Source organism: Artemia franciscana, unplaced genomic scaffold (assembly GCF_032884065.1).
Source record: "Artemia franciscana unplaced genomic scaffold, ASM3288406v1 PGA_scaffold_30, whole genome shotgun sequence".
NCBI classification, from domain to species: Eukaryota; Metazoa; Arthropoda; class Branchiopoda; order Anostraca; family Artemiidae; genus Artemia; species Artemia franciscana.
Genome location: NW_027062662.1, coordinates 1,872,042 through 1,886,407, shown reverse-complemented (window position 1 = coordinate 1,886,407; position 14,366 = coordinate 1,872,042). Strand labels below are relative to the sequence as shown.

At 33.8% G+C, this 14,366-nt stretch overlaps 1 protein-coding gene across 1 annotated transcript in view; it reads left to right on the top strand.

The window, feature by feature from the left end:
- Positions 1-14,366, top strand: part of LOC136041609 (ATP synthase mitochondrial F1 complex assembly factor 2-like) — a 41,792-nt gene that overhangs the window by 6,558 nt on the left and 20,868 nt on the right. Inside the window, exon 2 of the mRNA XM_065726318.1 lies at positions 10,630-10,820. Within this exon, the coding sequence (XP_065582390.1) occupies positions 10,630-10,820 (191 nt within the window). The remainder of the gene's footprint in view (positions 1-10,629; positions 10,821-14,366) is intronic.

Here is a 14,366-nt window from a genome sequence, read left to right as displayed (position 1 = left end):
ATCCAGGATTATTACTTTTCTTGAGGCTAAAATAATTTTAATGATTTGAAGAACATGAAAATTGAAACTTGGAATATTGCAACATTAAAAAACGACTTTTGTATCTTGACTGACGAATTCAGACAATTTGAACTGGACTTATTATGAGTTTCTAAAACTCATATCCCTGGGGTAGGAAGTGTGGAATTAGGTGATCTAGAATTTGTTTACTCTGAAAGGAAGGGTGGGATAATGATGAATATGGAAGCTGCTAAGTCTTGTTTAGGCTAGGGATTTATCAATAATAGAATACTAATTTCTCATCTTATGACTAAAAAGTTCAGGGCATCAGTTATAGTAGTATATGCCCCTGCTGAACCAATTGACAGAGACGCTAGTGACTCAGATGAATTTTACTTACAGTTATAGGAGCAATTAGAATGGGTCCCAGGTAGAAATATCTTATTTTTACTAGGAGATTTTAACACCCAGGCTGGTAGAAATGGGGATAGATGGTATCTTAGCCTAGGTATATTTGGTGTAGGAAAAAAAACAGTATTGGCTACAGACTTTTGCAATTTTGTAAGTATAACAATCTAGTTATAACCAATACAGTGTTTGGTCATAAAATGGCCAATAAGTCGACATGGTATTCAAGTGCTGGTAAGACAGCAAACCTTATCGATTATGTTATAGTAAACCAAAGACTGGCAGGATCAATACAAGATGTTAAAAGTAAAGAACACCATTTAGTAGTGTCTAGGGCTAATTTAAAGCTTAAAATTTTTTAAGGGTAACTACCTCCCAGAAAGTTATGATGTTGGTAGACTCCAGGGTGAGAATTTGAGAGAAACCTTTCAGGAACAGTTCAATAGTAAACTCAAGAGGTCAAAATTTGACAATGTTGAAGATGGTTGAATCATTTTAGAAAAACAATTTGCAAAGTTGCTCATAGTGCCTTAGGGAAGAAAAGACTGCAGCTAGGAATATTAGTGAAAAAGCTTTATGTCTAATAGAGAAAAGCAGGGTTTTGTACAAGAATTATCTTAGTGATAGATCATATGAAAACAAAAGCAATGTAAAGAAAGTGGAGAAAGCATTAAAACATGAACTAAGGAGGTGTGGAGTGGAGGCCATTGATAAAATTGCTGAGGATCTGGAAGATGCAGCTAGACAGCATAATAGTAGACACCAAAATCAAACATGCATTAACTCAAAAACGTTTAGAAATTAAATAAAAAAAATGTTTTTTTTACCTGAAAGTAAGGAGCAACATTCAAACTTAAAACGAACAGAAATTACTCCGTATATGAAATAGGTTGTCTCCTTTGCAATTCCTCGCTCTTTACTCTAAAGTTTGACTCTTTGCCACAGTTCTACTTTTTAAAACAATTAAAAACTTTAGCGTAAAGTCTGAGGGATTGCAGAGGGGACAACCCGTTTCATATACGGAGTAATTTCTGTTCGTTTTAAGTTTGAATGTCGCTCCTAACTTTCAGTTAAAAAAACTAGTTTTTTTTTATTACATAAAGGATCAATATAATTTTTTATAAAGGATCGATGTAGTTCAATATAATTTAATAAAGAACCAACCATGAAACTAGAAAAGTACATACCATAAATCTTCTTGATAACAAACCAAGAATCTAGTAAATAACTAACCACAAATTGAGGAAAGAATAATTTTTAGCAATTTACAAATGTATATATAAAAGACAAATTTATTTACATAAAGGATAAACACTATAAATTGGAATTATGTAAGTATAATTGGTATCATGGTTTTATTGATAGCGGAAATACAAACTAAAAGAAATTGATTCCAGTTGGCCTTGAACCACCAACCTTTTGCTTAACAGCCAATCACCCTAGCCATCTAAACCACAAGATCAATAATTAAAGTTACAAAATGAACTGTATGATCTGTTTAGATAGAAAATAAAAACTGGGTAAAACCAAAACTAGAATGGCCAAGAATACACAAAGAATCGATTTAATTCATCATAAATGGTGTCAGTTTAGGTATTGTCATGTAGTAGTTATTACTGTAAGTTTTGTTAAGACTTTAAATTGACGGATGTGCAAAAAGTGAAAAAAAAATAAATGTAAAAATAAAAAATGAAATGATATATAATAAATGAAGAATAGTATATCAGAGATTAAGAACTTATAGGAGTGCTGAGGTTGAAGCTGAAAGCATATTTACAGCCTACGTGGTAATTTTAAGGACTGAAAATGACAAGTCGTTTGTACAGATCAAATGTACCTCTTACTTTCAATAATCAGTGAAGAATTGTTCCTAGGTTATATTGATCCTTTATGTAAAATATGTTTTATATTTAAAATTTAAGAAATAAACTTGTTTTAGTTACCTGCTGGCTAAAATTATGAAGAAATTATGAAGGAACCACAACATTCAGTTCCTTTGGGCTTCAGTTTTTTATGGCACTTGGTATTAACCAAGTGACATATAGCAATCACCAATTCTGTCGGTCTGTCGGTCCTGGTTTTGCTGCTTTAGGCACTTCCAGGTAAGCTAGGACGATGAAATTTGGCAGACGTATCAGGGACATGACCAGCTTAAATTAGAAATAGTCGTTTTCCCAATTTGACCATCTGGGGGGGGGAGTGGGGGCCGGTTAATTTTTAAAAAATAGAAAAAATGAAGTATTTTTAACTTATGAGCGGGTGATGGGATCTTAATGAAATTTGATGTTTGGAATGATATTGTGTCTCAGAGCTCTTATTTTAAATCCCGACCGGATCTGATGACGTGGGGGTGGGGGGGGGGGTTGGAGGGTGGAAACCTAAAATCTTGGAAAACACTTAGAGTGGAGGGATCGGGATGAAACTTGATGGGAAAAATAAGCACAAGTCCCAGATACATGATTGACATAATCGGAACGGATCCTCTCTCTTTGGGTTAGTTGGGGGAGGGGGTAATTCTGAAAAATTAGGAAAAATGAGGTATTTTTAACTTACAAATGGGTGATCGGATCTCAATGAAATTTGATGTTAAGAGGGATATCGTGTCTTAGAGCTCTTATTTTAAAGCTAGACCGGATCTGGTGACATTGGGGGGGGGGGGGTTGGGAGGGGGAAACCTAAAACTTGGAAAACACTTAGAGTGGAGGGACCAGGATGAAACTTTGTGGGAAAAATAAGCACAAGTCCTGGATACATGATTGACATAAATGGAACGGATCCGTTCTCTTTGGGGTAGTTGGGGGAGGGGTTAATTCTGAAAAATTAGAAAAAATGAGGTATTTTTAACTTACGATCAGGTGATAGGATCTCAATGAAACTTGATATTTAGAAGGATATCGTGTTTCAAAGCAATTGTTTTAAATCCTGACCAGATCTGGTGACATTGGGGGAAGTTTGGGGTGGGGGAACCTAAAATCATGGAAAACGCTTAGATTGGAGGGATCGGGATGAAACTTGGTGGGGAAAATACTCAGAAGTCTTACGTACGTGATTTAAATAATTGGAACGGATCCGCTCTATTGGGGGGGGGGGTAATTCTGAAAAATAAGAAAAAATGACATTTTTTTAACTTACGAAGGAGTGATCGGATCTTCATGAAACTTCATGTTTAGAAGGACCTCGTAACTCAGATCTCTTATTTTAAAACTCAACCGGATCAAGCGTAATTGGGGGGGGGGCAGTTGGGGGGGGGGGGACCGGAAATCTTAGAAAATACTGAAAGCGGTGAGATCAGGATGAAACTGGATGGGAAGAATAGAAACCTGTCTAAGATACGTGACTGACATAACCGAACCGGGTCTGCTCTCTTTGGTGGAATTGAAGGGGGGGGGGGTAATTTTGAAAATTGAGGTATTTGTAACTTACGAAAGGGTGACCCGATCTTAATGAAATTTGATATTTAGAAGGATCTTGTGCTTTAAAGTTCTAATTTTAAATTCCGACCAGATCCTGTGACATTGGGGGGAGTTGGAGGGGGAAACCGGAATTTTTGGAAACGTGAAAATTGCGGTATTTTCATCTTACGAATAGATGATCGGATCTTAATGAAATTTGATTTTTTAGAAGGAATTCATGTCTCAGAGCTCTTATTTCAAATCCCGACCAGATCTTTTGACATTGGGAGGAGTTGGAGGGGGAAATCTTGGAAAAACACTTGGAGTGGAGGAATCGGGATGAAGCTTGGTGGATAGAATAAACAAATGTCCTTGATACGTGATTGACAGAATCGTACTGGATTCACTCTCTTTGGGGGAGTTGGGGAGAGGGGTTCAGTGATTTGGCGAGTTTGGTGCTTCTGGACGTGCTAGGACGATGAAAATTGGTAGGCGTGTCAGGGAGCTGCACAATTTGACTTGATAATGTCGTTTTCCTAGATTCTACCATCTGGGGGGCTAAAGGGAGAGGAAAAATTAGAAAAAATTAGGTATTTATAACTTACGAGTGGGTGATCGGATCTTAATGAATTTTGATATTTAGAAGGACATCGTGACTCAAAGCTCTTATCTTAAATCCTGACCGGCATTAAGCCTCTTATTTTCCTTTTCAAATCAATCTATTGATTCATAGAATTTTGTTAGAGCTCATACCATATGATCTTTTGGCTCTTAGCTCTTCTCGCCTCGTCACAAGTGCCATATGAGCTCTTAGCTCTTGCTCTTACTATAAAACAACTACTACAGTCTTGTGAAAATTGGAGTTTTTAGTGGAAAAACCGTTTACATTTTTAAAAAAGTTTCAATTACAAAAGATGTGGCAATTTCTATTAAAATAAGCCGTTGAACAGCTCTATGATGCTCCAGTACCCTGTTATCTGAGGAAAAGAAAGACAATGTCATTTATGAAGAATATTGTAGTAGCTTCCACTTTTCTTGATTTTCTAGCCAATATATTTGCCTTGTTGTTCAAGCCAAGGGACGGTAACTTTCCCATGTAGGGTTTTTGGACAAGGCAATTCTAATAGTGTACTTTTTGTTTTAGTGTACTTTTACACTATTTAAACTATTTACACTATCTGACTCTATTTTTATGAGTTATTGGCTATTACATTTCTTGCCATTGGATGTGATTACCTTTTACTAGGTTGCTAGCTACTGCTGCAACCCAGATTAATATCAATCAACAACAATGTTAAGTTGCCTATGCAAGTTAGTATAGGCAAGAGTTTGAGTTATTGGCTATTACATTTCTTGCCATTGGATGTGATTACCTTTTACTAGGTTGCTAGCTACTGCTGCAACCCAGATTAATATCAATCAACAACAATGTTAAGTTGCCTATGCAAGTTAGTATAGGCAAGAGTTTGTTATTTATTACAAATTGATTTATATATATATATATATATATATATATATATATATATATATATATATATATATATATATATATATATATATATATATATATATATATATATATATATATATATATATATATATATATATATATATATATATATATATATATATATATATATATATATATATATATATATATATATATATAAATATTTAAGTATAATAGCTGTGGTGTGGTGTGGACTACCACAGTGTGGTCCAGAAGATGGCTTGGTGCACGATTTATTCACTTGACTGCTGATAAATCAAGGCAAATATCACAAGAAATTTTTTTACAAATTTCTTAAAGCGTTGCTGTTGTAATCTTCTTTATCATCTTCTACTCGAGTTAACATGTAACTTTACTGATTCCTCTCCTTGTCTGATAGATCTTAACCGTGTCTTCCTTTTGGGGACGTCAGACATACATCCAAAAACTCAACCAATACTGCGGGTGTTTTCCGTGAATGTGGCTATGCTGTCATGGATCAAGCAATAGCTGCAACCTAGTAAATTGCAAGCCACGGCTCATAATAGTTAAAAGTTTAACAATACATAAAAAAATAACTTATGTGACAAAAATTCTATTTGTGGCTAATTCAGACATGGTAACTATTATTTCGATTAGTCCGAAATTATTTCGATTATTTCGAGAGTAAAATGTTATTTCCAAAATAAATTTACAGAAACTCAGAAAAAGACATGAAAGCAATTGAAAATAGCGTTGGGTCATAATGAAAAGTACACAATTAGAATAGCCATTGCCGGAAATCATATACAGGACGCTTATAGCCTCTATTTGTAGAATCACTACAAATAGAATCACTACATTGTAGAATCACAATGTACAATTGCAGAATATTGTAGAATCACTACAAAAAAGTGATTAGAGAAAAATCACTTTTTTGTGACTAGCACTGATTTCTTCTCTGTTTTGTCTTGGTTTGTTTTTTCTTTGTTGCTGGCAGGGCACTGGAGTATCATAAAGAGCTGTTTAGGGTCTCATTTAAAAGCTAGTTTTTATATGTAATCACTTTTTTATAAAATTTACTTGGCAACATCTTCGTAAAGTGCCATATGGCACCTATATAATGCAGTTTGTTTCATTTTTTTTTTTGGTGAATTTGCCAGAAACGAATCTTTTCCAATGTAAAGACTACATTTTTTATTATTATTGACAAGGGCGAAAATTAGGGGGTAAATAAGCCCTCCACCTCCCAACAGCTGCCAATGGAACTAGCTTTCAGGCAACATTGTAGTCAAATGTTTAATAAAGCTTTGAAAGCCAAATTAATTGATTATGAAACTCTGAGGTCTTGGTTACCTTATTGTAGTAAAGTAGAGAGGCTATGGCTACTAGGTTTAGTGAGGTAACCACGCTGGACCCACTCCAATGTAACAAGGTATGGGAGGATCACTGTCCTAGATGGAGTGAGGGTTTAATCGGGGTGAGTCTACAGGGTGGCTGATATTTATGGGTAGCCGAGTCTAATTATAACGAGACGGTTCCTACTGAACTCTGCGAGAAGACAGCGTATAATTGTTGATTACTTTTAATAAATTCTAAACCTAGGAGGTATATGCTGATTGACTGCGAACAACAACGGTACAAGGTACTTGCTCTAGACAACACGGTACAGGGAAGAATGTCCGAACAGATGGCAGTTACAATACACAACTTAAAACCATAGTAATTACTTACACTTTCATTACTCAAAACAATCTTAAGCATTGAAAACTTAAGAGAGATGCGAAGTTAAACGTATATTTTGCCCTATATTTGCAAAACCTTGCTTCTTACGTCTATTTGCTTAAGTTAGAACAATCTTTTTATAAGGTTTATTGTCAGTATTTTTAAAACATACAAAAATTAACTTAGTTTTCCTGATGAAAGTAAAGAACAAAAATCAGTGCTTCCCAATTTATACAACATATTTTGAAAGACTTTTAAATAAACTGGCTCATGAATATTTTTCTATATTTGTAGAATTTTGAAAAACTACCGATTTACTGAAAAGAAAACCTACACAGCAAAAAGGAATAGAAACAAGAAAGTTCTTTAATGGCCTGCAGAAAATAAAAGAACAATTTAAAGATCTCAATAGTCCTTTGCTATCCATGAAATCAATAAATCCTACGTCATGATTTTAACTCTAAAAAAACTCAAGAAACCTTAGTTTTTCAGTAAGACCCTAGTCTTTAGGAAGCCAAAAATATAGGTAAGTATTACGAGCCTGAGTCTTGTCGTGGAACAAATTTCCAAGGACAGATTTACCTGACCCTCCATACAAATTCACAGACAAATTCTTGTAAGTTTGCCATTCGAAAAATCATCTTTTCTCCGAACCTGAATATAATATCAAATGGTATCACTAATGTCATATCACTAATGTGGTATCACTAATAGTGGTATATAATATAGTGGTAGTAATATAATAAAGTGGTAGTAATATCACTAAGTGGTATCACTAATGGTATCACTAATGTCACTAATGTCAAATAATATCACTAATTCCAATTATCAGCTAGATAACTCATCGAAGTTTGACGTTTGCTACCTCTTCTGCTCTCTTACAACCCTATAGTCTTTACTTCTACACGGGGAGATTCTTCTCCTCTTTTCCCGATCCGAAATAGACCTAATTCATTTATGTGCTCCGATATATTTCCTTTATTTGCGAGGTAATAAGCTCATGAATGTCTGAATTTTCAAACCGCCTCTTAGACGCAAGTTAATGTTGTGTAATTTAGGAAGTTTGTTGTTTTTCTGTATTAATATTTTAGCTAATTTTTTTTAAGCGGAATTTGTTGGCTATTATTTTTATTGGCTAAACCAGTCCAAATCTTCCAAAAACGTGGATTCAATTGCTGTCACCGATATTTGGGAGGTTTAGAGTCAGATCCTCACCAATCTCTAGAGACGGGGTACAATAGCCTGCTGCTACCATAATTGAAAAGAATCTGGCCACTATCCACCAAGAATGTTAAACGTGCATACAGCACTTGAACATTTGCTTAGAAATCGTCTTAAGTCCCTTCCCTTATTCGAAAATGGGCTGGGGAATAACTAAAAGTAATGTTAGGAAATATAACTCACTTTAGTTCACAATATTATAACACAGACCAAAAATTGCAGCCTTATGCAAAAAAGTCCTGAACAGACTAGGTACTAAACTTGAAATCAAACAGTTCGTGGTAACGAACTTTAGTAAGGAGCGACCCAGCTCAATAGTAACAAAAACTCTAAAAAATGTAATTTTGATACCAAAAGCTACATCAAAAGAACCACATTTTAATGCTGATTTTAAATATGTAAGTTTCATCAAGTTTAGTCTTACCCATCAAAAGTTACCTGAGAAAATATTGCCTTATTTTAGAAAATAGGGGAAACACCCCCTAAAAGTTATAGAATCTTAAGGAAATCACACCATCAGATTCAGCGTATCAGAGAACCCTATTGTAGGAGTTTCAAGCTCCTATCTACAAAAATGTGGAATTTTGTATTTTTTGCCAGAAGGCAGATCACGGATGCGTGTTTATTTGTTTTTTCTAGGGGTGATCGTATCGACCCAGTGGTCCTAGAATGTCGCGAGAGGGCTCATTCTAACGGAGATGAAAAGTTCTAGTGCCCTTTTTAAGTGACCAAAAAAATCGGAGGGCACCTAGGAATCTCACGTTAATTATTTTCTCAAAATCACCGGATCAAAATTCTGAGATAGCCATTTTATTCAGCGTAGTCGAAAAACCTTATAATTATGTGTTTGGGAACGACTTACTCCCCCACAGTTCCCGTGGGAGGGGCTACAAGTTACAAACTTTGACCAGTGCTTACATATAGTAATGGTTATTGGGAAGTGTGCAGACGTTTTCAGGGAGATTTTTGGTTGGGGGGAGGGGTTGAGAAGAGGGGGATATGTTGGGGAACTTTCCATCGAGGAATTTGTCACGGGGGAAGAAAATTTCCATGAAGGGAGCGCAGGATTTTCTAGCATTATTAAAAAAAAAACAATGAAAAAATAAATATGAAAAAGTTTTTTCAGCTGGAAGTAAGGAGCAGCATTAAAAATTAAAATGAACAGAAATTATTACGCATATGAGGGGCTCACCTCCTCCTAATACCTCGCTCTTTACGCTAAAGTATTTTTAGTAATTTCAACTATCTATTCTACGGATTTTGTGACTCAGGGGTCATTCTTAATGAATTTGGACAAAATTTAAGCTTTAGTGTAAAGAGCGAGGTACTAACGAGGGGTTTAACCCCCTCATATATGTAATAAAAACATGAGATTGCAAAAGTTCGTTACGTAGGCTAATTTTTAAGTTATGTACATCTTTTACTAATAAAAACATTCGTAAAAAATTAAAAGTTCTAGTTGCCTTTTTAAGTAACCAAAAAATCGGAGGGCAACTAGGCTTCCTCCCCCGCTCTTTTTTTCTCAATATCATTGGATCAAAACTATGAGAAAGCCATATAGCCAAAAAAGATAAATATGCAAATTTCGTTTTAATTATTCCTCTGCGGAGAGCCAAAATCTAAACATGCATTGATTCAAAAACGTTCAGAAATTAAATAAAAAAAAAGTTTTTTTTAACTGAAGTAAGGAGCGACATTAAAACTTAAAACGAACAGAAATTACTTCGTATATAAAAGGGACTGCTTTCTCATCAACGCCCCACTCTTTACACTAAGGTTTTTCGATGTTTTAAAAAGAAGAGTTGAGAGAAAGAGTCAAACTTTAGCATAAATAGCGGGGTGTTGATGAGGTAGCAGCCCCTTTTATATACGAAGTAATTTCTGTTCGTTTTAAGTTTTAATGTCGCCTCGTTACTTTCAGTTAAAAAAACTTGTTTTTTTATTTAATACCAAGATAAAAACAAAATAGGGACCTAGAGCTTCTGACAAAGCAGACGGAGCATTCATGAATCACTGTCTAAAACTTGACTCGTATAGAAATATTAATATTATAAGCCAATGTGCCATCTTGATTGAAATTAAGCCTGAAAAATTAATACACCTAAAGTGCGGATGAAGGCAGTTTATATGTAGGAGAAAAGGGATATTTATCTGGTACAAAAGGGATAACATACTATATTATCCAACTCCTGTTTATGGTAGTTTCTGTCTGTTTAGTTTTTCTTTACTATTTATTGTAATTTACTTCCAGATTGCTCATATATCGATTGCAATTTGTGTTCATTTGAAGCTTGAACTACTATTTGACTTTATTTTCACTGGTATTAGATTTAATGTACCAATTTAGTTTTCTTTGAAAAACTTCTCCTGTGGAATAAGTTTCTTGTTTAAATTTAATTTCTGTTCGTTTTTCAGCACGAAAGCGTTTTTACCAAAATGTAAATGTTGTTGAGTGTGATGGACAATATGAAATAAATCTCGATAGCAAGAAGCTCAAAACCCCTGGTGGTCAAGTATTTAAAGTGAGTAGCTACCCATTGTCATTAGCAGTGGCTGCAGAATGGGATTCGCAAAAACCAAATATTATCATCCCAACAATGCATATTGTGAGTTTTTATTACTATTAAACAAGTAGTGGAGGTGGTTGCTCAAAGGGCATAGGAAAAGAACATAGGTTGTATTCTTTTCAAACAGTTTGTGGTAACAAACTGTAGTATAAAACTTTACATATAAACTGTAGTAAGGAGCGACCCGGCTCAATAGGAGCCGAAACTCTAACAAATGGAATTTTGATACCAATAGTTACATCAAAAGAATCGCATTTTAATGCTGATTTTAAATATTAAGTTTCATCAAGACCAGTTATACCCATCAAAAGTTACGAGCCTGAAAAAATTTGCCTCATTTTTGAAAACAGGGGAAACAACCCCTAAAAGTCATACAATCTTAACGAAAATCACACCATCAGATTCAGCGTATCAAAGAACCACGCTAAAGTTTCTTACTGTTTTAAAAAGTAGAGTTAAGAGAAAGAGTTAAGAGAGTCAAGTCAAAAGTAAAGTTAAAGAGCGAGGCGTTGATGAGGAAAAGCCTCTTTCATATACGGAGTAATTTCTGTTCGTTTTAAGTTTTAATGTTGCTCCTTACTATCAGTTAAAAACACTTGTTTTTTTTATTTAATTAGGATAAAAAGTAATTCCCCCTTCCCTCGAAACGAAGTTCAATAGACTTGGCTGCTAATATTACACAGCTAAAACGTAAAACTTGAGGAATAAATTATGGAGATACACGTTTAAATTTGATCCTTGAGTTTGGTTGATATTTATGAGTCAAATTATTATTTGGGCTAACTGCCAAGAGAATACTTATGAAACTGGGCTGTATTCATTTAATAGGTAGTACGTGGGATATTTGTGTCAAAATCATATTTATAAAGTTAGATTTAATGTGTTAAATCTATTGATTTAATTTGCTTTCTTTTTCCGGTTTTCAAAGTAATTACAGGTTAAAGTTTTTCAAAATTTGCTATACCATATTTTGTAAAATATAGAAATAGCTCCAACTTGTAACTTTTGATTTCAAAATTGTATTTTTTTTTATTTTCTTATCTTTAATATTCGCAAAAATCCAAATCTTTAATATCTTTAAACTATTCGCAAAAATCCAAATCCCCAAAATTTTCTCTAGTATTTCGCTTTCCTGTAAAATGTATGTTGTCCAATTTTATCTGTTTCCCTACAAAGAGTACTGCCTTTCATGACCTTGGACAAACTTCGTCTGACTAAATTCAACTTCCAAAAATTGATTTACGGCCCAAGACAAGCCTCATACGTTTACTAAATCCTGATCTTGATTTTAAAGAATTTAAGAAAAAAGTGTCTCAAATAAAAAATATATCTCCTTAACTTGGCTCTAACTTCGGTTGTTGATACTTTTCTGGCAACACTCATTAATCACAATTGAAAACCCTAAATTTTTTTTCAGTTTTCCCAACTCGTGTAAAATGTATGTTGTTTGACATATCACTGCTTACATACCACCATCTTCTCTTTTAAAAAATACCACCCTGTACTTTAACTGGGTTGTCCATCCATTAATGAAAACAATCGTTATTAAAATAAAGAAATGTCTAAAAAAAATTCAGTGTTTTCCTCTCCTGTAAAATATATGTTTTCTGACATATCACTGCTTACATACCACCATCTTCTCTTTTAAAAAATTCCACCTTGTACTTTAACTAGGTTGTCAATCCATTAATGACAACAATCGTTATTAAAAATAAAGAAATGTCTAAAAAAAATTCAGTTTTTTCCTCTCCTGTAAAATTTATGTTGTCTAACATATCACTGCTTACATACCACCATTTTCCCTTTTAAAAAAATGCCCTCCTTTACTTTAACTGGGTTGTCCATCTATTAAGACAGCAATCATTATTAAAAATAAAGGAATGTCTAAAAAAAATTTCAGTTTTTCCTCTCCTGTAAAATTTATGTTGTCTAAGATATCAATGCTTACATAACACCATTTACTCTTTTAAAAAATGTCACCCTGTACTTTAAATGGGTTGCCCATGACAGCAATCGTTATTAAAAATAAAGAAATGTCTAAAAAAAATTTCAGTTTTTTCCTCTTCTGTAAAATGTATGTTGTCTGACATATCACTGCTTACATACCACCATTTTCCCTTTAAAAAAATACCCTCCTGTACTTTAAATGGGTTGTCCATCCATTAATGACAGCAATCGTTATTTAAAATAAAGGAATGTCTAAAAACATTTCAGTTTTTTCCTCTCCTGTAAAATGCATGTTGTGTGACATATCACTGCTTACATACCACCATCTTCTCTTTTAAAAAATGCCACCCTGTACATTAAATGGGTTGTCCATCCATTAATGACAACAATCGTTATTAAAAATAAAGAAATTTCTAAAAAAAATTAAGTTTTTTCCTCTCCTGTAAAATGTATGTTGTCTAGCATATCACTGCTTACATACCACCATCCTCTCTTTTAAAAAATGCCACCCTGTACTTTAAATGGGTTGTTCATCCATTAATGACAACAATCGTTATTAAAAATAAAGGAATGTCTCAAAAAAATTTTAGTTTTTTCCTCTCCTGTAAAATGTATGTTGTCTGACATATCACTGCTTACATACCACCATCTTCTCTTTTAAAAAATGCCACCCTGTACTTTAAATGGGTTGTCCATCCATTAATGACAACAATCGTTATTAAAAATAAAGAAATTTCTAAAAAAAGATTTCAGTTTTTCCCTCTCATGTAAAATGTATGTTGTCTAGCATATCACTGCTTACATACCACCATCTTCTCTTTTAAAAAATGCCACCCTGTACTTTAAATGGGTTGTCCATCCATTAATGACAGGAATCGTTATTAAAAATAAGGGAATGTCTAAAAAAAATTTCAGTTTTTTCCTCTCCTGTAAAATTTATGTTGTCTAACATATCACTGCTTACATACCACCATTTTCCCTTTTAAAAATACCCTCCTGCACTTTAAATGGGTTGTTCATCCATTAATGACAGCAATCGTTATTAAAAATAAAGGAATGTCTAAAAAAAATTTCAGTTTTTTCCTCTCCTGTAAAATGTATGTTGTCTGACTTATCACTGCTTACATACCACCATCTTCTCTTTTAAAAAATGCCACCCTGTACTTTAAATGTGTTTTCCATCCATTAATGACAACAATCGTTATTAAAAATAAAGAAATTTCTAAAAAAATTAAGTTTTTTCCTCTCCTGTAAAATGTATGTTGTCTAGCATATCACTGCTCACATACCACCATCCTCTCTTTTAAAAAATGCCACCCTATACTTTAAATGGGTTGTCCATCCATTAATGACAACAATCGTTATTAAAAATAAAGGAATGTCTAAAAAAAATTTCAGTTTTTTCCTCTCCTGTAAAATGTATGTTGTCTGACATATCACTGCATACATACCACCATCTTCTCTTTTAAAAAATGCCACCCTGTACTTTAAATGGGTTGTCCATCCATTAATGACAACAATCGTTATTAAAAATAAAGAAATGCTTAAAACAATTTCAGTTTTTCCTCTCCTGTAAAATGTATGTTGCCTAACATATCACTGCTTATAACTACCATTTTCTTTTAAAAAAAATGCCTC